At 41.9% G+C, this 21,775-nt stretch overlaps 1 protein-coding gene across 1 annotated transcript in view; it reads left to right on the forward strand.

Annotated features, from left to right (window-relative positions):
- Positions 1-21,775, forward strand: part of MMRN1 (multimerin 1) — a 68,569-nt gene that overhangs the window by 17,813 nt on the left and 28,981 nt on the right. Inside the window, exons 5-6 of the mRNA XM_045019874.1 lie at positions 10,991-11,110; positions 15,619-15,725. Coding sequence (XP_044875809.1) covers positions 10,991-11,110; positions 15,619-15,725 — 227 coding nt within the window. The remainder of the gene's footprint in view (positions 1-10,990; positions 11,111-15,618; positions 15,726-21,775) is intronic.

Genomic DNA, 21,775 nt, shown 5'->3' on the forward strand with positions numbered 1-21,775 from the left:
CAATATAATAAAAACCAGAAGGATCTTATTAAGAGGGATAAGGCAAAGATGCCACATTTATTGTAAATACCATAACAAAACAAAAGACAGCAAAAGACAAAAGCAAACAACGTTGTTTTACTACTTATTTTTATCACTACTTATTCCTTATACACACACACACATATTCATTTACACAATCATTTATTCAGATTCTGTATAGATGTTATAGTTACCAGCCTAGATGTTGCTCATGCCAAGTTACTGGCCAGGTATCTTGGTCATGAGGATGGAGCCGAGTCTGTCACAGATGCATCTGATGCTCCTGGAGGCTGGCAGCAGAACCATAGACTCAAAGTCCTCAGTCTTTAGAGTCCAGTTTTATAGGAATTTATTCCTATGTCAGTTCATGAGAGTTGCTTTATTTTGCTGTTGCTAAATCAATCAGCAGGTGGCTGGCTCCATGTTGTCAGATGCTTGTTTTTCCTTCCTTTGAGAGGGTGGGGGTCATCTGGTTGATCCCACTTGACACCTTCTTCAGCCGACACTGAATTCTTCAGGCTGGTAACTCCCTAACCATTCATTCACATACATTCTCTATCTTAATTACATTTAGTTCACTGTCTCTTTACCTTTTGGGGGTGTTACCAATTTATGTGAGACTCCCTGTCTTTTAACAAGCAAAGATAAAGTGAGATGAAAACTTACAGAGGGTGGGGGTCTCTATCTATACACTATAACAGCTACTGTATTGGCTTACTTAGAGTTAATTAATGTTTAGCAAGTTTTATACAAAGTATTTCTTTGAGCTTAACAAGTTTTATACCAAGTATCTCTTTGAGCAGGCTTCACACAGACACAGCTGGTGGCTTGCAGGTTAGAGGCTAAATGTTGGGAATCACAAATTTACTTCTAACATAAACCTTAAGTTATAAAGTTTTAATTAACAATAAATCAATAAATTATTTCTCATATAAACCATGTTTAATATAAACCTTCTTTAATATCCCTACAATGGGACTTCATGCTTGTGGCTGATTAGATTATGGGAGATAATATTCAAGAAAAAGATCTCAAATTTAACTGTATCTAGGAGCATTTTAAAGACTGGCTATAGGTTGGTTTCTCAGCTGTATTTTGAGGGCTTACTTTCAAACTAGTCTAGTGGAAGTGGTTTTGAATGGTTAGTTTACACTTTGACTGCAGGAGATGTTGGTTATTTTGGCTGGGCTAAGAAAGGTCAGGTGTACCTGTCAGTTGGACTTTGAAATAGTGGAGTAAAGGTCTCAAATCCTACCCCAGTTTACTTGACATGTCAGTCACAGGATAGTCCTTATTTAATCTGAGCCAGTTTACTGACCCCTAGAAATGATGATCAGCTAATAGGTGAGTGGAAGCTGTGGATTGACACTGCAGCACTGGAAAGAAGATTTAATGGCTCATGATATTAAATCAAAATTCGCATAACACAAAGGGACTGTTCGCTGTCCAAGATTTCAACATGCTATGTGCGACAAAGGAAATGAACAATGACAGAAAAACATCTGTTTTGGAGAATGCAGGACAAAATGTCAGGGCCTTGAATCCTGAGAAAACAAATTGTACCCCTTTATTTTCCCCTATTCTTTTATATCAACAAGAGTGCGCTCTCTTTCAATAAAAACTACATATTTAAAAGACAGCCTCCATTGCATGTGATACCATTACATGCAAACTGATTTGAGCTGAGGGAATTTACTTTAAATTTGCAGATTTTTTTTTTTTGCATTCCATTTAGCATGGACAAAGAAAATAGACTAGTCAATTTCACTTTTTATAGTCAATTTCTAGCCAGGATAAGCAATTTTTTATCTTTTAATTAGGATTAATAAAATCAGAGATTTTAAGGCCAGAAGGGACTATTACAGGTATCTACTCTGATCTGCATGATACAGGCCACAGAACCTCATCCAATAATTTCCCCATCAAGTCCAAAACTTTTGCTTGAGTTACAGCATATCTTTTAACAAGATATCCAGTCTTAGCTCAGGTGGCATCTACACTTGTGAGCTAGGGGTGTGGTTCCCAGATCATGTACACATATTTCTGCTAGCTCAATGAGAGCTAGCGTGAGTGTAGGTGGGAGCCTAGCCCCAGTAGCCTAGCTGTGCTGAATACAAAGTCACCTGAACCCTGTGGAGGCATATTTGGCATAGGGAAGCCGCACCACTGCTGCCTGTGCGACTATGCTAGTGCTACTAGCTCTCATTGTGTACATCAGCTGAGAATCACATCCCTAGCTCATAGTACAGACATAGCCTCAGAGAGTGCAAGTGATCGAGAATCCATCATGTCTTTAGGTACTGAACAGGTGAAGAGCCTCTTATTTTGTCACCCACTGGGTACCAAGAAAATCATTGGCGGGGGGGGGGGAATAATTGATCCTGTTGTTTTGGGGCTCTTGAGCAGTAGCAAAACACTGTGATGTTTCTTTCTGTTCTTAGTATGCTGATTTGCATTATATAAATGTGCACTCTCAGTACAAATACTTGGCAGGCTGTTTAAATCAAGCTAAGCAATATTCTCATTGGAATCTTTTATAAAAAAATGTATGGATATATTTCTATGAATCATAGGTTTTGTAACATCTTGTTTCTACATAATCTAAATTCAAGGCCTGACTCAACCTAACAGTGTTCCTTGAATAGTACTATTTTCAGATGGGGAAAACTACTTATGAGGTTAATTTTTTTAAATAAAAGACATAATCATTGCAACCCTTACTCACATGAGCAGTCCCACTGAAGTCAGATTCTACCCTGACTTGCATCTTGATTAGCATTTATGCTACCGGAACATAATTCTTCTCTCAAAGCTTTTCTGAATTAAAACGTGCACCAGTTTAAGAAAAATTGTTTTAAAATGAAATAATTAAAGAGGTGCAAATCTAGGTATGGACTCCTTTAAATATCTAAATAACTATACATCAATCAATAAGTCAATCAATTTAAAATTAGCCACAGAAGGGTTTGCACTTTTTTAACTTTTGATTTAAAAATACATCTTTGGTTAAAGTGGGACCACTTCTAATACATGCAGAAATTCACTTATACCAGGGTGGGCGTATTACACTTACTCTATGCTTCTTTTGAACAGGTTCAAGTAACTATAAAAAGTGTAAGGCAGTAGAAAATTAGCCCAATTGATCTACCTGCATGAATGTGGAGTAGCTAAATGTGGTAAAGGCTGCAAGATGAGACACAAAGAAAGGAAAATCATCCTTTTTTTAAAAAAGTAGTATTTCTTTGCACACCATACGGCTACACAATACTATAGGACCATGCTTTAACGAAGCACTATAAGCATGCGCTTAACTTGAAGTCAATAGGAAGGTTCACATGCTTAAAGTTAACTATGTGCTTATGTCTTTTGCTGCACTGGAGCCTTAGAAAGAAAGTGAAGAATCTCATATCCAGTTTAAATTGTATGGGGAATTTACATAGATGCAATGAGGTTTCAGAAGTTGGAATATGGTAAGAATGCTGGACTCAGCACCCCTATTCCTCCATTTTACTTTATTATTCTATGAGCCTGATTCTCCACAGCTCTGTACCTTGGGGAGACGTACATGTCAGTGCACAGCACGTGTAACATGCTACCATTCCCATATGGTAGAATTTTACAACCATTTTGCACTGATGGAAATGATGACACAAAGTGCAAAGTGGGGAGAATCAGGCTCTGTATCTCCTACACTATTCCATGCAATGTATATAGTGAATATCATCTGAATCAATCACAGAGCCATGTGTTGCCTTTAATTAATGCTCCAGATCTAGGTCCTTTTTGTATTTCTTCAGCTACACAGTAATCCCATGGTTCAATGCAGTTCAACTGTGCAGATTCAATATTGCATCAGTTAAAAGCTAAGTAATCTAATTTACTTGTGGATAAAAATAAACCCCTTTTCAGCAGCAGTACAAAACGAGTAAGGGAGCAGAACTAAGTCCATGCCCTTTGGGCTTTTAGCTAACGGTAGTGTGCATTTTGCCGGGGTTTAGGAACAGTTGCAAGGATTGTTCAGAAGCATCATCTGTGTTTCTAAGCAAATGGAAGCAACTGCTCTAAGTTACATAGCTGGCAGTGGATGTTCTTATTTGCTTTGTAATGTATTTACAGTGGCGACATGATAGGAAAGTGGTTATTACAGCCTTGTAAACGTCCACTCTCCCAGTCGCCCCAGGGAAATAAACATTTTTTGATGGCTGAATAAATTACATTTCACTTTAGATTTGCATCAGTCATCCTAATCATAAGGGGCCTGATCCAAAGCCCATAGAAATACTACCTCCATTCACTTCAGTGGCCTTTGGTACAAGTCCCCAAGGAACAAGCTGATTTTGTCAGCGGGCTGGTAAATTTTCATGACAATTTTGCAAGGCTAGCCTTCTTTATAGAAAGGGGGCTGACTGAACTGCTCCAAAGCAGGATACACATGTCCCTGCTTAAAAATGCCCCTTTTTTCCTTGCAGTTGTTGGAATTAAATGGAATATTTTTGTCTTGTTTTTTTTAATTACAGTTCAGCAATCTCTATCGTTCCTACAATACTGGCTTGGTGGTGCGATGAGTATAAGATTTCTAGCCTCATTCTGCTTGCTCAAGGCAATGTATTATATTAACTGATGTGTTTAGGAGCATCCTTATGGCTATGTGTGAACTTAACACAACCATGTAGTGCAGCTAAACAATTCTGGCTCACAAGGAGACAAGATCCTCAGCTGGTTAAACTGGTGACCCTATATTTACTTCAGTGGATTTTGCTGCTCTATTCCTCTGGAGGATCTGGCACTTGGAGTGGAAAGCTATTTCTCTGAATGCCATGAACCTAACAAATATTTTTTCTAATGTGGTTTAGAATGCAAAATTGTTTTAAATTGTTTTTTAAAAAAAACAATTATTATTCATATGGGAAGCTCTCTTAGCAAAATCTAAGATTCTCATGTGCACACGCCACACTACACAGTGAGAAACAGGAGAAAAACCACAGTGGGGGGAGCAAGGTGAATCGTTCTGATGTATTTAATTGTATGGATATAGTGAGTGAAATGTTGTGTATGGTTCTTTCAGCTGCGTATGTTAGGAAAGGTTGCCACCTGCTGGCTTTTACTGTTAGTGAGTGAAATAGATATACTGAGACGGAAGATTTTAATACAGAAATTGAAAGAAATTCAGCAACCCGGAAAAGGATGGTTTCAGCACCTAGAAAAAGACACAGACATTAAACCAAAGAAATTAGAACAGACCTTCACCAATGAACCCTGTGCTTGAGCAAAGTTTATGATTTACTAGCCTTTTGCTAGCTTTTAACTGGATTTGGGGCCGTGGAAAGAACATCATTTGCTCCAACCACATTACAAAGGGGAGTTGGTATTATTGCTAAACCCCAGTTCAGCAAAGGACTTAATCATTTGCAGATCCCAGCCTGCCCAAGAATGAGCAACATACATTTGACTTTCAAGATGAACATTCTGTCCCTGCAATCTTTTTAACCCAATCATCTCTTTCTTCAACATATACAATCCATAATCCATGACAACTTCAGAAGCTCAGACAATCAGTGTATTATGTCTGCTCATTATCATGAATGTTATCACAAAATCATGAATGGTGTGGAGAAAGTAAATAAGGAAATGTTATTTACCTCTTCACATAACACAAGAGCCAGGGATCACCCAATTAAGCTAATAGGGAGAAGGTCTAAAATAAACAAAAAGAAGTACTACTTCATACAATGCACAGTCAACCCTTGTTGCAAGGGGATGTTGTAAAAGCCAAAAGGATAACTGGGCTCGAAGAAGAATTAGATAAGTTCACAGAGCACAGGTCCCTCAACAGCTATTAGCCAAGATCAGGGATGCAACTCCATGCTCTGGGTGTTCCAACTGCCAGAAGCTGGGGCTGGACAACAGGGGATGAATCATGTGTTAATTGCCCTGTTCTCTTCATTCCCTCTGAAGCATTTGGCACTGGCCATTGTTGGAAGACAGGATACTGGGCTAGATGGACCATTGGTCTGACACAGTATGACCATTCTTTTGTTCTTATCAAAGGTTAAACAAAAGTATAGTAAATAATGTGTGCAGTGATGTTAGCTATTTTTCATCTGCTAAGGCTGCACCACAGCTCAGGGTTTGTATGCTACTTGTTCTTACTCCACAAAGAGAGAGCATTTTTCTGGGGATTAGATCATTTTGAAGCTCAAAAATGTTGCTCATACTCCTGCTCCATCCATACCCTGATATCATGAGCTTATTACAATTCACTCCGAGATGGCTCAGTCCAGCTACAAATGGGAAAGCATCCCTACCCTGCAGTTAGCTTAATACTTTCTGCCTATTGAGGAGGAAAATGCATTATTAGTGAATATATGCTAGAGCATGGCAATGTGCATGGTGCATGAGAGGTGGGGACTGGACGCTTCATAGGCCTGATTAGTCCTGCTCCCAAGACCTACAACATGAGAATTATTTACATTGGCTTCTTATCTTGCATTGGCAGGAGAATTGGACCCTGAGTCTCCATAATGCTTGCATTGGTGCCGGTGGGAGTGATACTTGTTAACCTTTCCTGTATGTGCAGCATGGATTCCCTCAACAACCCCAAACTCTCCTTGCATGTACCTGCGGGGCATGGGACCAGCCCCGCCACCAGCATGGCTGCTTTTTATATTGGAGCATTGGGGAGAGAGGAGAAGGCTTCCTGCATTCTTTCATCTGCAGTGCACCATAATTTGATCCTTTATCGCTATCCAGGCAAATGTCCTTGTCACTACTTAATACAGCTCCGATTCTCAGATCTAGCCGTGAGGCACTTGGTGCAGAACTCAATGGCTGTGGAGCAAAGGTGGCTTTACACCCAAAAACTATCCTAAATTTGGCCCTGCCAAAAGGATTTTCTCTAGCAGCCAGGAACAGTGGGAGAGTAGAGGTATTCTTACCGCAGCCTCTTTCCAGCAATCACTTCCCCGTGCCACCCCCACCCCACTCCCCATGCTGGGAGCTGCAAGAGGATTGTCAAAAGCTGCTACGCAGGCTTTATGCCACCCAGGGATCTTCCACTCTTACTCCTAATGTGGTTGTTTCTGTTTTTTTAAATACGTTTCACAAATCAAATCTAAGTCAGCAGGGGTGGCTCCAGGCCCCAGCACGCCAAGCGCGTGCTTGGGGCTGCATGTGGGGAGGGGGGCGCTCTGCTGGTCGCCGGGGGCGCTCTGCCTGCGGTGGGTCCGCTGGTCCCCCGCGGTATGCCGCCGCGCTTGGGGCGGCGAAATGTCTAGAGCCGCCCCTGTAAGTCAGTGCAAAAGGAGCGCAATAGCAACTGCAGGTCGTGACAAAGCCCACAAATTTAGAAGTCAGTATTTCCAATCTGGAATAAATTATTCCGTGAAAGGTAAAGAGGATTTTCAGGTTTAAATTCCCTTTATGCAAAACAGTTGTTTTGAGTGGCTGCCTTTGCCTTTACACACCCTGTCATCATCCTTCCGTCATGCTTCGTTTTCTATTTTTAAACCTACATTTTTTTCAGACTATTTGGTTTCAAAATTATATTTACATTTTCAACATCACTTAATGAGCTCATTTCATTGGTAGCACAAATCTAATTATGAGTCTCACCAGGGGCTCTTTTACCATCCATCTTTCCTCCAATTTAGGCTGATCAAAGACTGCTAGGCTATGAGAGAAGAGAACCACTTCAGCCCTTGCCCTGATGCAGCTTGAAATCAGTTTAACCATTTTAAATACAAATACTCTTTGCAGGTAACACGAGAGTTAATTTTTTACAGAGATCAGAGATTTACGTTGACTTTTTTTTTTAAACAAAACAAGGCTTAGCCAATATTTTGGAGTGGGCTTGGCTGCTTCCTTTCCCATCCCCCATTGAACGCATCTAGCAACAACTATGTGTGCAAGTTCCACTAACTCGTCCACTCTCTATAATTATGATAATTAGTGGATTTGCACTATGAATCTTAAAAAGTAGGCTGCGTTTCTGAAAAGTAAACGCTCTCTGTGTTTCAGGCCTTTAATGTATTTTAAAATTGGTTCTTGGGGCTGCTTTTTTTTTTTCTTTTTTCCCTTTTTCCATTTTGTCCTTTGTTCAAGTGTAAAGCAATATCTAATTTTAAAAGAGTGCTACCAGGTTTATCTTAGTTAAGGTATTTCTGTGGGGAGAAGTGTGATCTAGCGGTTAGAGCACAGGTGTGGGAGCCAGGAATTCTTAAATTCTAACCTTGCCACTGGCTCCCGGTAGTTTTGAGTGAGTTATTTCAGGCCCCATTTTAAATTTTTGCCTCTAATTCTGAGTGCCTCAGTTGCTGGGTGGTCTGCTTTAGAAATTCAGAGGCATGATTTTTGTGACATTCCTGAATATCTGCAACAGTTGAAATTGAGGATACTCAGCACTACTGCAAAGCAAGCTCTCCATGTCCTAGATGAGGCACCTAAAATTATAAGCCACGCACCAAATTCAGTTTGAGCATAAACAACTGGCTTCAGTAGGAACTCCACCTCTGTATACCATGGCTCACTTTGGTCTAGTCTTGTATTCCATATCTATAAAAGGGAGAGAATACTCACCCCACATCTATGATGGGAGACTTAGTCCCTATCTTTGACACACAGTACGAAGGTGGAACTATCTCTGATCTCATTGTTATCCATGCAGAATCCTCACCTGAGCTATACCGGGTGCAAGGGTTGGGGTTCAGATGCTGGAGGGGTGCTCGCTGAGGATTGATGGTCTAAATGGGTGTAACCTGCAACACATTAGCATGTGTTGCCAACCACACCATATGCACAGGAGGGCAAGAGGCATGGCCATGAACATGCACAAAAGGCTGTGTTCCCTTAGGATTACAGAGCACTAGCAGGTGCTATAGCCAGAACGTATTCCTACTACTCAATAGCAAAAGGCTGCTAGGAGCATATCTTTTCCTACTGCTGCATAAGTGTCCTGGGGTAGAAGGGGCTACCTGTGCCTTTTCCCTCCCCTTACCTAACTCACCTGTATAACACAGGATAGGGAGTTAGCAAACGTGTCATTTTTATTCTGAATAACGATGATAATTTTTGAAGTGTCCTTGTTTCCTCACCCCATTGGTGGACTTTCATGTCCCATATGATCACGTGGTGGTTGTAAGTGATTTTATGATCTCTCCTCTATAACTATAGTGTTTGATTCTCCATTTACTTACACCAATTTTGCATGAGTGTAACTCCATACACGTCGAAAGAATTACTCCTGACTTACACCCTCTATGTGAGAGAAGAATCTGATCCTTATGTTTACTGCTGGAGGCTGCATTTATGTTTTCCAAATATTTATTGATGCAGTTTGCAAACAGACACAAAAGAATGAAGCTATGAGCCCAGCCATAGGAAAGAGAATATAAACAGAGCCTCATACAACAGCACAGAGTTTTTACACTCCCAGTTAAAAAGACATGTTTTTCCTGAGGTAATCCCCCAAGGAAACATACAATGAGTAAGAGAAACAAGATCAAAGAAAATACACAACAGCTCTTATATGGAGCACATTCTTCAATAATGATATAATATGGGCTGTGTGGGAGCGCCCCAGAATGTGGTGTACATGAGTGCTGCTGAGTGTGGAGTACCTCTCAAAATGGAGAGCAGTTTCTGTGGATGTAAAATCTCTGTAGTCCAACAGTCACAAGTGCAGCTGGGCTCAGCGGCACCCACCATATGCTTGGTGCTCATAGCACCTTTTCCTGTAAGGCTCTCAAAACACTACACAAAGTGGCTAAATATTAGGAGTGGTTAAAAATGTGAGGCATGAAAACCTATCAGTGAAATAGAAATACTGATAGATGTGTGGATGCTGAAACTCTAGAACCCACTTCTGTGAATCCTAGAGAACGAGTTTCTATGGCCTCAAAGCTAGAAAATGCCTGCTGAAGTATACTGTTAGTGTTAGTTGTTTGTGTTCCTGTAGTACCTAAAGGCCTCAACTGATATTAGGATCCCTTTATACTAGATGCTCTACAAGCATTTAGAAAACAACAGTGCATGTCCTAACATTTACAGAGGGGCAGTATAGTGGGGTGGTTACCCCGCTCCTGCCCTGAAGGGCTTAAAACAGCCCTGGGAGAGGGCTGTGGTAGGGGAAAAGCTGAGCTGATTGGGGAAGTGGCCGCAGCTGGGCTACGCCTCAATCAGGCCACAGCTGGCCTGTATAAAAAGGCTGTGAGCCAGTGGTCCAAGGGAGGTCTCTCCCCAGGCTGGGAGAGAGCAGGGCCTGCCTGCAGACTGCCTGGAAGTGAAGCAGGGCTGGGGAAAGCCAGGGAAGTAGGGGAGCTTGAGGCTGGCAACTCCCCAGGCTGCAGGGCCTGGTGCAAGGCCCATTGAGGTACTGGGTGGCAGAGGAAGGCAGCAGGTCCAAGCCCCCTTGCTATGATGAGTGGCTTTTACACTGCAGTCTGCCCCAGGGAGTGGGGGCTAGATGGTGACTGGCAGTAGCCCATGACTGAGGCAAGGTGGGGATAAAGGGTTGGGAGTTCCTCTGGGTGGGGAGACCCTGAGACTGGGGGGGGGTATTGCCAGGGGCCAGCACCTTAAAGACAAGGGGTACCAGGTCCTGGGAGGGACACAGGGGCCAGTGGTAGCATGACACTGGCCTGCTCTGGAGGCTGGAGAGCTAATTCCCTGAGATGACCAACAGGAGGTGCCACAGGGTGAGTCCTGCATTGCTACAGGCAGAAAGGAATTATTATCCCCATTTTACTGATGGATAGTTAAGGCACTGAGGGATGAAATGAGCCACCCAAGATTGCATGGAAATCTATGACAGAGCTTGATGCTGTACCCAGATCTCCTGTATCCCAGTCACCTGCCTTAATCACAAGGCCATCCTTCATCTTGAAGGCTCATGTTCCCATTATATTGGGGGAAATGTTTGGATTTTAGTTTTGATTTAAAAATCAATTCAGCTTGTTCCTTCTTTCTTATACAGGAACTGGTGTGCTTATGTCCACACCAGACTCGCACCTACTGTCGTAGTGGACAACATGGAAACCTTGACATCAGGCAAAGCAAAGCCGTGTTCCTGGGCTACTGGAGCCTGTACTGTGAGGTGCGTAATTCTTTGCAGAAATATCATTTGCATGCACTTTAATTATGAACGAGCAGGTAACCTGCTATTACTTTGAATGAAAAATAGCAATTCAATCCATCCTGCTTATAGCCCTAAGCCAAATATGGTGGGACCATATTGTATCTTGTATGATTCTTTGATCATATCAATGTAAAATTCTGAAGCAAAACATAGTAGGTAACTCGGTGCAAATTGCTATTCAGCTACTGTACCAAGGACCAAATACTGGCCCTACACTAGTCAGGGTAAACAGGTTTTGTGTTGAAGCTCTAAGAGGTCCCATGGAGGAAAGGAATCCCTGCCAGAGAATGACTGACTTGATGCAGACACTCATACTAGCAGCAGCTGAGGCACTTGCAGTCCCTCAATGTGGTGCTCCTTCTGCCAGTACAGAGCCTTCTATAGATGACTGGAAGTAGGGCTGCTGTCTGATCCCCCCTGCCTCCCCCCAGGTTTATTTGAAGAAAGGCACGTGAGAGCAGAGCTCTAAAGCACCCAGGCTATTTTGGTGCCCACAGGGCAGGGGCTGTGTGGGGCCCCAGGCCTCTGTGTTGGGGGAGGGCTGTGTGGGGCCCTGCCCCAGGCCTCCATGGGAGTGGGGGAGCTGGCCCCAGGCCTCTGAGAGGGGGGCTGGCCACTTCCTGCAGGAAGTGGAGTGACCTGGCTCCAGCCTGCTTTGCTCCCCTGGCTCCCAGGCTTGGGGGGAGGGGGAACTTGCCGGTGGCATGGCTGGGAGCCGGGGAGGGGAGCAGGATGGGGCTGGGTCTCTCTACTTGTCAGTAAATGCAGGCCCGATGGCTTCTGGAGTCCTCAGAGCAGTGGGGGCAGGAAGGGGCAGGGGCCTTGGGGAAGAGCTGGAGCAGGGGCTGAAGCAGCACACAGCTGCATGGTGCACCAGAAAATTTGATGCCCCAAATTTCCTGGTGCTGTATGCAGCTGTGTACTTTGAGTATGGGTAAGGATGGCCCTGCAAGCAGCTATGTGGTCAGAGCCTCCCACACACAGCTTCCTTTCAAGCTCCCCACACCCACAGCTTCCCCCCACACATGGTGCGGTCAGGGTGTGATCTGAAGGCAGTGGGTGTGGGGAGCTTGAAAGATTGAGCTGTAACATTGCCAGAAAACAGGTGTACGTAGGTTTAACAAAGCAGTGCTACCAGAACGGAGTTGGTATTTGGTGGATGTGCAAAACTTGTGTAACTTAAACCTGTTCTGTAGGGATCAAATTCAAATGTGAAGTGAGAAATTATAACTCCTACTGAAGGCAACAGAAGTTGCATTGTCTTACACAAGCGGGGGGAGTTGATATATGTGGCATATCGCCTTTTGAGAATCATGGTGATTGTGCACCTTTAAGGTCTGGAACATTCTATGAAAAAGCAGCAAAGAATCCTGTGGCACCTTATAGACTAACAGACGTTTTGCAACAGGATTCTTTGCTGCTTCTACAGAACCAGACTAACACGGCTACCCCTCTGATACTTGACTCTATGAAAAAGAGAATTCAAAAAAACATCTCAGTCACAGATGTTGCAACTGGAGTTGGCTGAAGACTGGAGCCCTGGGTGTAGTCTACTGATTAGGACCCAGTCACTGTACTAAGCATATTCATATTGTGTATTCCAACTGATGTGGCTGTAGCTGGATTCCCTCACTGGATTCAACAAACATTAGTTTTCAATACTCTGCTAGTAGAGCTTGGACCAGGTTGCGTGGCGGGGGGGGCTGGGATGAAATTTTTGCAAAAAAAGTTTGTGAAACATTTGTCTTTTGTTCACAATTTGATATTTTTTTTGACCAACTTTATCTTCCAGTCCCTCCTTTTGGCCTAGACTTTTTCATGCATTGTCCACTTGGTGGCAGGATTGTGTACAGAGGACAGGATTCACGTTTAGATTAGGAATAGATTGAAGTTTAGCACTGCTGTCCTTCAGCTCCTTTCCTCGTCTGTGATAACCTCCATCCAAGGCTAACTGCCTGTGCTTAAGTTTTATTTCCAGAGTCATCTGAATTTGGCCTGGGGGTGTTTTGATGGTTTCCCTAGTACACCTCCATTGTTTCTTGTAATGTGCCAAGGGAGAAATCTCCTAAGTGTCTGAGTTGTTCTAATCCAGAAGGTAGGATTTATTGGCTCTCAGTCTGTGGCTCTGACCACTAGGCTATAGCATTCTCTTGTACTGGAGTCTGCCTGTGGTTTTGCTACTGCCTACCTGTAGAGCAGGTAAACTACTCTCTGCATTTTGGGAATGCTGTAAGTGGCTGGGGAAGGCCATAACATGTGTTACTAATACACTGTGCATGAGATGAATCTTGCAGTTGTAACATTCTCTTCTAAGGTTTTTTAATTAATTCAAAATTTTCAGGATGCAAAAATCTGACTCTGTAGGAAAATAAGCTCTTTCGGCGGGTTGTGCAAGTATTGCACACAGTCTTACTCTTCTAGTCAGATCTCAGCCACTTGGGGGACAAAGGGAGAGCTTCTGGCAGCTGCAGAAAAGTAGATGATATAAGACTATCCCTTGTGAGATGGTGTTGAGATTAACTGTAGAGTAAAACAAAATAGCATTTTAGAGTTCACTGGGAGGATGTTTTCTGACACAAACCTGGTGGATTTAATCTCCAAGTTTGCCCTCTTCCAGCAGCCCTTTAGATTGGGATTGTGCTGCTATAAAAGGACTGAAGAATTCTGTGGCAGCATCTTCAGAGCTGCTGAACTTTGTCCCTGTCATTGGGGACAGTGTCTAGTAGCCAGTAGCATTTTTATCACTGCTTGTATTTGGGGTTTATATTTAGAAAGTTAAAAGGGGCAGAGGAGATTTTTATATATATATATAATAAACATACACATAAGCTTCCAGACTAGACTCATTCTTGTATGAAATTAAGGGAGAAAGAAACAAGAGAGACCAAATGCCCAAGAGCAATTGTGGCATGTATGTGCTGTCTCTCCGATGGGCCAAGCAACTTTAAGAACAAAATGGCTACTTTCTCTGCACTCAGGTGAAGTTCTTCATTATAAAGGTGCAGTACATTGCAAATGGAGGCAGCAGTTACACAGCTATATTTACCTTCATTTGACTTTCCAATTGGCTCTTGGGTTCTCACTTCCCATCCTCCCTCAGTTGTTCACCAAGAGCCCTCTGAAGTGTCGGTCTGTGCCCCACTCCACAAGGTTTTCCACCTTAAGTCAATTCCTTGAGGGACCAGAGCTCACCTCCCTATTAAAATCTTGTACAATCTCCACTGGAAAATAAACTGAGATACTCCACCTAGGAGAAGGCACTAAGAACATGAGATCTGGATGGAGCACCAGTGGGGAGTAGAATAGACTCTCAGCTGTTTTGCTGTTAACAACATCCTGCCCCATAGTTTCATGTTGTAGGAGGAGAAAGATGTTTTAGGATATACAGGGAAGAGAGAGGAATCTAGAAGTCAAGTTGCAAGGTGATCACTGGAGCCTGAAAGAGCCATGTGTGGCTACAACCTAATGAGGATCCTGGGAATCCGAGGACAGGAAGTGGATGGCTATGAATATTTGGAACCAGAATTAATGTTCCAAACTCCACATTTGATTATTCATAGTCACAGCCATCTTTTAGGACTATGCATAATTTTACCTCTTAAAGATGAGTCCTTACTCAATTTGCACTCTGCCCTCATGCACAACAGCAGCTGGCTTTTGCATGCAGGAAGAGGGACCATGCAAACACCAGCTCTTTACTGTGGTGCAATTGCATCAGTAGAGTGGCTTTTTTCAATGCACTGAAATGCCCTCATGAAACTTTTTTTTCTGAACAGGAGAGAAGGCTTAAGCTTTTAGTGGTGGTTTTCACTATGTCTGAGAGAGAGCATTTATTTATGAAATTCAGAGAAATGTTACCATCAGTACAAAGTCTGGTTCAAGATAACACTGGACCTAATTCTGAAGTTCTTAGTCAATTTATACACTTTCTCTATCATAGGTTTGCATGAACAAGGACTGAATAAAGACTTTGGGTGAAATCCCAATCCAGTTGAAGTCAACAGCAAAACTCCCACTGACTTCAATGAGGCCAGGAATTCACCCTTCAGATTTTCTTGCTATATACAACAGAGCATACACTATGACCCAGGGCCTTCCAATGCCACTAGATATTTTGGATTCCTGAATGTTTAGGTGCCCAATCTAAGATACCATAAAGGGGCCTGATTTTTTTTTCTTTTTAAGAAAGCACTGAGTTAATCATCTGAAAATCAGGCCCCTTTAAGATGTCTGAAGTTGGGCACCCAGAATCAGTAGTTAGTATTGAAAATATATGAAGGGGTTTTTTGGTTTTCCTTTTTGTTGGAATGAAAGGAATTAAAATCCCAAAGTAGTTGTAAAAAAAAATTCATAGGTGAAATGTGCAGTGTAATGTGCTGATTACAGATTTATCTATTTATTTATGATGATCAATCTTCTGAGACAGACTCATAACATTTGATTTCCAACATCTTCTTCATCTCCAGATCCCAGATGATGACCCGCCAAGCCTACAGAATCAAACATAAAATTGTGACATCACTGGAGTGGAAGTGCTGCCCTGGGTACAGTGGAGAAAAGTGTCAACCCAAAGGTGTGTGAGAGTTGTATTGATATGAATCCAATTCTTTTTAAAGAAAGAAAAGGCAATCTGATTCAAGAGCAAAAGTCTCAGATGAAAATCAGTCTAGTTCAGATCTTTTCCTCACAAAATGAAATCCATTAAAATCAGAAAAGTGCAGATTGGCCCAAAAATATTGGCAACATTTATTTACTGTCCCTGCCTTCAGTTTTTACTGTTCATGCCACATTATGCAGAGAGAAATTGCCCCCCGCACCTCATCCGTGTTGATTGGGCAACAAAATGGCAAATGAAATTTAATGTGGATAAATGTAAAGTAATGCACATTGGAAAAAATAACCCCAACTATACATACAACATGATGGGGGCTAATTTAGCTACAACGAGTCAGGAAAAAGATCTTGGCGTCATCGTGGATAGTTCTCTGAAGATGTCCACGCAGTGTGCAGAGGCGGTCAAAAAAGCAAACAGGATGTTAGGAATCATTAAAAAGGGGATAGAGAATAAGACTGAGAATATATTATTCCCCTTATATAAATCCATGGTACGCCCACATCTCAAATACTGTGTACAGATGTGGTCTCCTCACCTCAAAAAAGATATTCTAGCACTAGAAAAGGTTCAGAAAAGGGCAACTAAAATGATTAGGGGTTTAGAGAGGGTCCCATACGAGGAAAGATTAAAGAGGCTAGGACTCTTCAGCTTGGAAAAGAGAAGACTAAGGGGGGACATGATAGAGGTATATAAAATCATGAGTGATGTTGAGAAAGTGGATAAGGAAAAGTTATTTACTTATTCCCATAATACAAGAACTAGGGGTCACCAAATGAAATTAATAGGCAGCAGGTTTAAAACAAATAAAAGGAAGTTCTTCACGCAGCGCGCAGTCAACTTGTGGAACTCCTTACCTGAGGAGGTTGTGAAGGCTAGGACTATAACAATGTTTAAAAGGGGACTGGATAAATTCATGGTGGCTAAGTCCATAAATGGCTATTAGCCAGGATGGGTAAGAATGGTGTCCCTAGCCTCTGTTGGTCAGAGGATGGAGATGGATGGCAGGAGAGAGATCACTTGATCATTGCCTGTTAGGTTCACTCCCTCTGGGGCACCTGGCATTGGCCACTGTCGGTAGACAGATACTGGGCTAGATGGACCTTTGGTCTGACCCGGTACGGCCTTTCTTATGTTCTTATCCCTAAATAAACAAAACTCATGAACTCTTAATTCTGATTCTATTGTGCAGAATCTGTATTAAATGTTTCACTACTCCTGTCTGACCTTTTTGGGGGGCAGAGAGGGTGTACAGAATTGCAGTCCTGGGGATATTAAATCAAGGTCTTCCACTGAGTACCTACTGTAAAATTAATCGACCTATAGTAGGCTGACCCTTTTGCCTTTTCAGATTCAGCCACTTGGAATATATTTCAGCCAGTAGATAAGATAATGTGCCTGATCCATTTTACCACTGAAGTCAATAGAAAAATTGTTGTTGATTTCAGTGGTAGCAGGATTGGACCTGCTGACTTTTTTACAAAAAGCCACACCGGATATTATACATGGCCTACGTATAACTGTGCCTTTTTAATACAAAGCATGTAGCGTTTACCATTGCCCTGGTGATCAAACACATGGCAATGTGCTGTCATTTAACATCTGTATAACTGCTGCTACTTTGCTCCTGGCCTTAAACTGCTCTTGAAAAATAAGATGTGGCATTAGCATACATATTTTAAATGAATGACTATTAAGAGAGGCTATTAGATGTGGTAGGGAATTCCATCAACAGTGGTAAAATAGAGGCTGCGATTAAAAATTAATGTAGAGGAATGTAAAGAAGCCACAGCCATTCCCACTTAGGAGAGGGAAATATTGAAGAGTTAAGACCCCAGCAGTCAGGGAAGTCTCTTACCGTATTGAAAGCTAGTGAGCATTGGATCAGGCTCTAATGTGGCACGATCTGTCACCATGATTTATATCCAAAACCCTGTTTGACATTTCCAGGGTTGACTTTAAAAAAAAAAAATTACAAACAGATTTTAAAAAATCAAGGCTTAAGGAGGCAAAGTAACTGGTCCAGCATCAAGGAAATATGGGAAATGAGGTTTATACCCCAAGTTATTATATATTCGTGTAGAAAAATAGAAAGGGGAGTTGTCCAGTTACAACTGGTGACCTAGAGTCAGAAATCCTGGCTTCTACTCTCAAATCTTCTAACTCACTCTGACCTGGGAAAGTCACTTAACCACTCCATGTCTCAGTTTGCCCAGCTAGAAAAATGGGATGAGACATCTCACCAAGGCATAGAGAAGCTTAATGAATGAATGCTTGTAAAGCACCTGAAGGGCTGGCCTTGGATTAAGTGTTCTGTAAGGACAAAGTGTTCCTCTTTTCTGTCTCCAGAATCCTGCCCAACCACTCCAAAGCCACTGACACCCACCTCACAAGCAGGGCTTTCAGCAAGTGAATCTGCAGAGTGGTGAGCCAGTGGCCATGTCCCCAGGCCTCCCTTTCACACAGCTGCAGAGAGAACCAGTATGTACACACTGTTCTGTCTCACACAGAGCTGAGTGGTCTGTGGCCTCTCCTGACCTTGCCCTCTCTACACAGTAGAACTGTGGCTGCCTGATGCATTTATGGGACTCCCGTGACTGAGTGCATCATGGGAGATGCAGTCCAGTCACAGAGCCTGACCCATAAGGAAGAATGAACGAGGTCATAAGGTTTTGGAATTATAACTCTAATGAAGCAATGTAGCACTGTAGGAAAGCTTAGTTTCATTTCAAGTCAATTCAGCATTAAACATTTTGGGTCAGTTCAAAAGAATGTTTTGGTAGGGGAATATTAAAGTTTTTTCATCAAGAATGCCAAAACACGTTTCACCATGTCCAAATCAAAATGTTTTGTAACGTTTTGTTCTGTTAAATAAAATAAAATTGGGACATTTTTGTCCCAATATGTGATGAAAACAAATGCTGAAATATTGGAATTTCTTCACAGGATAGAAGTTCTGACTCTTGCTCTGCTCTGCTTGCATAGAGTGCATTATGCACCATCATTTTTGCACCCTCATGAATCTAGGTCAGGGTGCATCCAAATGCAGTATTGCAAGGAAAGGCAGTAAGTTGATTTTAAGTGCATGGATTCAATTCTCTCTTCTCCCCCACCCCCCAATTATTTCATCTATGCTGGCTGCGGCTTAGAGCACACAATATTCTCAGAATTGGGGAGAGTACAATAACTCTAAATATGGCTGCAGTAATACACTTTTTCCAGCAGATGGTTCTAAAATGTTCTGAACAGAAGCAAGCCACAGCATAGTGTAAAAGACACAAAGAAATTTAAGCACAGAACTGTCAGAAGGATTATAATAGGGATGGGGAGAATTCTTGTAATGAAACTCAAACTCCCCACAGTGATTCCCCTTTAGCTGCTCCTGCTGCATCAAAAATATATTCAGAGAAAAAGATCTAATTTCCATATTTTAATATTTCCTGAAAATCATTTCATGCATATATGTATTTAAAAATACATGGGGCAATATATTACATATCCAGCCCAAGATTTGCAAAGACAAGAGTCTGATGTTGGGCTCCTGAATAAGTGACCTAATTTTTCAGAAGTGCTGAGTGCCCAACAGGTGCTGCTGGTTGCTCAGCCCTTTTAAATAATGTGCAGTTTAATTTATTATGCCTAAGAGTTGACTTAATAGGGTGACCAGATGTCCTGATTTTATAGGGACAGTCCTGATTTTTGGAGGCTTTTTCTTATATAGACATCTATCACAACCCCACCCCCTGTCCTGACTTTTTTTACACTTGCTGTCCGGTCACCCTAGGGTTTAAGAACCTAACTTCAGTCTTGTACTTTTTTGAAAATCTTGGCCTAAATTTAACATTGTGGGTGACACTTTTAAAAGGCAGTCTCAAATTCCATATGTGCAATTTCTTCATTTAGATCTCTACACTTCCTGTGCACAAAATTAAAGGCCAGACTGGCTGAGAAATCTAGCCTTAGACTTGTGGCCAATTCTCCCAATTACATGGGAAGCAAAAGAGGTGGGTAGAAAGCAAAAGTTTTTGCCATTTGGTGATTGTTTGCTGACCTATGGGGAAACAAATTTAATGATGTCAGTCCAGTGCTCACATTACAACTGGCACTACGGATATCCTTGTGTCCAATGAATAGATAAGCATAGGGATTCAACTACCATCTTATCCCTCCAGATGGTTCTTCCAGAACAGGACTGAGGCATGTTAGGGGGATGCGGGGAGACAAGTCGCGTTGCTGCTGGCTGTTTAGGACCTGTTTTGTGGATAAAGGATCTGAATTTCTAAAATTGTCCATCACGTACCTTTCCCATATGGCCAGGTTATTCTATAACTGGTCACTCAGAGGAAAGCACAAGAAAACCCAGAAGCAGTTGGTCCTGGCTACAGTAAGAGACAGGATAGGGGACTAGAGGGGCCACTAGTCTGATGCAGTATGGCAGTTCCCATTCTCATAGACATTAACTAGACAATTTAAAATGCTGGTGAAATAAACATGAAAGGAGAAATATAATTCCCTCAAAATATAAAAGTGAATAGAAAGGATAAGGATCAGAAATGTGCAACCTGTCTGAAGCAGTGAACAAGCTGCTTGATTTGCATTTTTTTTGAGTGGGGGAGATGAAAGATAAGATTGATTGGAAAAATCTGGTGTCTTTAGCAGTAAGGGTGCTGGTAAATACATTTGGAAAGACAGAAAAATTGGTTAATGAAAGAATAAAAGGATGTGGATCAGCTGGGCCTTTATCACAGGCAAGTAACTGACTCCATCTCATAGCTGATATCACATCCCCACCTGATAAACACTATATAAAGAATTGGGATGAATGTAAGAGTTTAACTGCTATCAACAACCATGGTCAGAAGAAGAAAACAGAAGCTCTTGAAGTCATAAACAGACCTTTCAATGTCTTACCCAGCATGACTGCAGTTCCAATGGGTTACAGGGAACAGTCCAGGTGATAATTTGATGGCATCCTGTTCAGTAGCTAATTGATATTTCCCATATTCACTTACCCCATAATCAGCTCCTTGTATCTTTCTTAAATGTCATTGATTACCATAACTATTATTATGAGGTTGATGGAATGTAGGGAAATTTATTTATATATATACTTCATTCCATTCAATTACCTTGGAAAGTCAGGTTAGGACCAAATTAGATGTTAGTTCTTAACTAAAAATAGTCTCCCTAAATGTAGCCTTTTCAATGTGTACTGTATTGGGGGTCAGAAATCCTGTCAACCAAATTATCACTCTTGCTCCTGTCCATAACCTTCCAACTAGAGCCAAGTTCTTTATGAAATATTTTGCACATTTACTAACTCTGTAGTGTCTATTTTGGCCACCCCTACTCAGTGTAAGTAGTACTTTACACTGCAAACCGTCCTATTGATTTCAATAGTAAGATGGGCATAAGAGACAACCTTGTCTAGTGGTTAGAGCAGAGGCCTGGGTGGGAGGAAACGTTGGTTGCAGTCTTGACTCTGCCAGTGGCTCCCTGTTTGACACAGGCAAGACAATTACCTTTTCTGAGACTTTATTTCCCATCCTGTAAAATGAGAATAATACAGTTTGCCTACTTGTGTAAAATGCTTTGAGAGCCTCATGTGAAAAGTGCCACAAACGTGCATAAACGGATGGAGTTCCCACCCAGCTGCCAATATAGATGGTGGATGTTTTCCAAACTTACAACCTTTCTTGGATTTGCCTTTATTGTTAATTTAAATACCAATCAATATCAACTTTGGTCTAAGCTTCCTCCTCTGCATGGCTGTTCTGAGTTTTTCCTTGCAGAACCTCACTGTCCCTACCACTAGTTCTCTTTACATTACAGACACACTCAAATACCTTAATAGTCTAAGTTTGGAACTTATAGGACCCATCTGGTCTGGTTGCCAAAGAGAGTCACCAGGATAGCTCTGCATCTTCATGAAAGTCCATACAGGACACCTTGTTATGAAGTGCAAAGCATGTATCAATTATATGAATAATGGACAGGCTTCAAAAGGTTCA

This window comes from Mauremys mutica, chromosome 5 (genome assembly GCF_020497125.1).
Source record: "Mauremys mutica isolate MM-2020 ecotype Southern chromosome 5, ASM2049712v1, whole genome shotgun sequence".
NCBI lineage: Eukaryota > Metazoa > Chordata > Testudines > Geoemydidae > Mauremys > Mauremys mutica.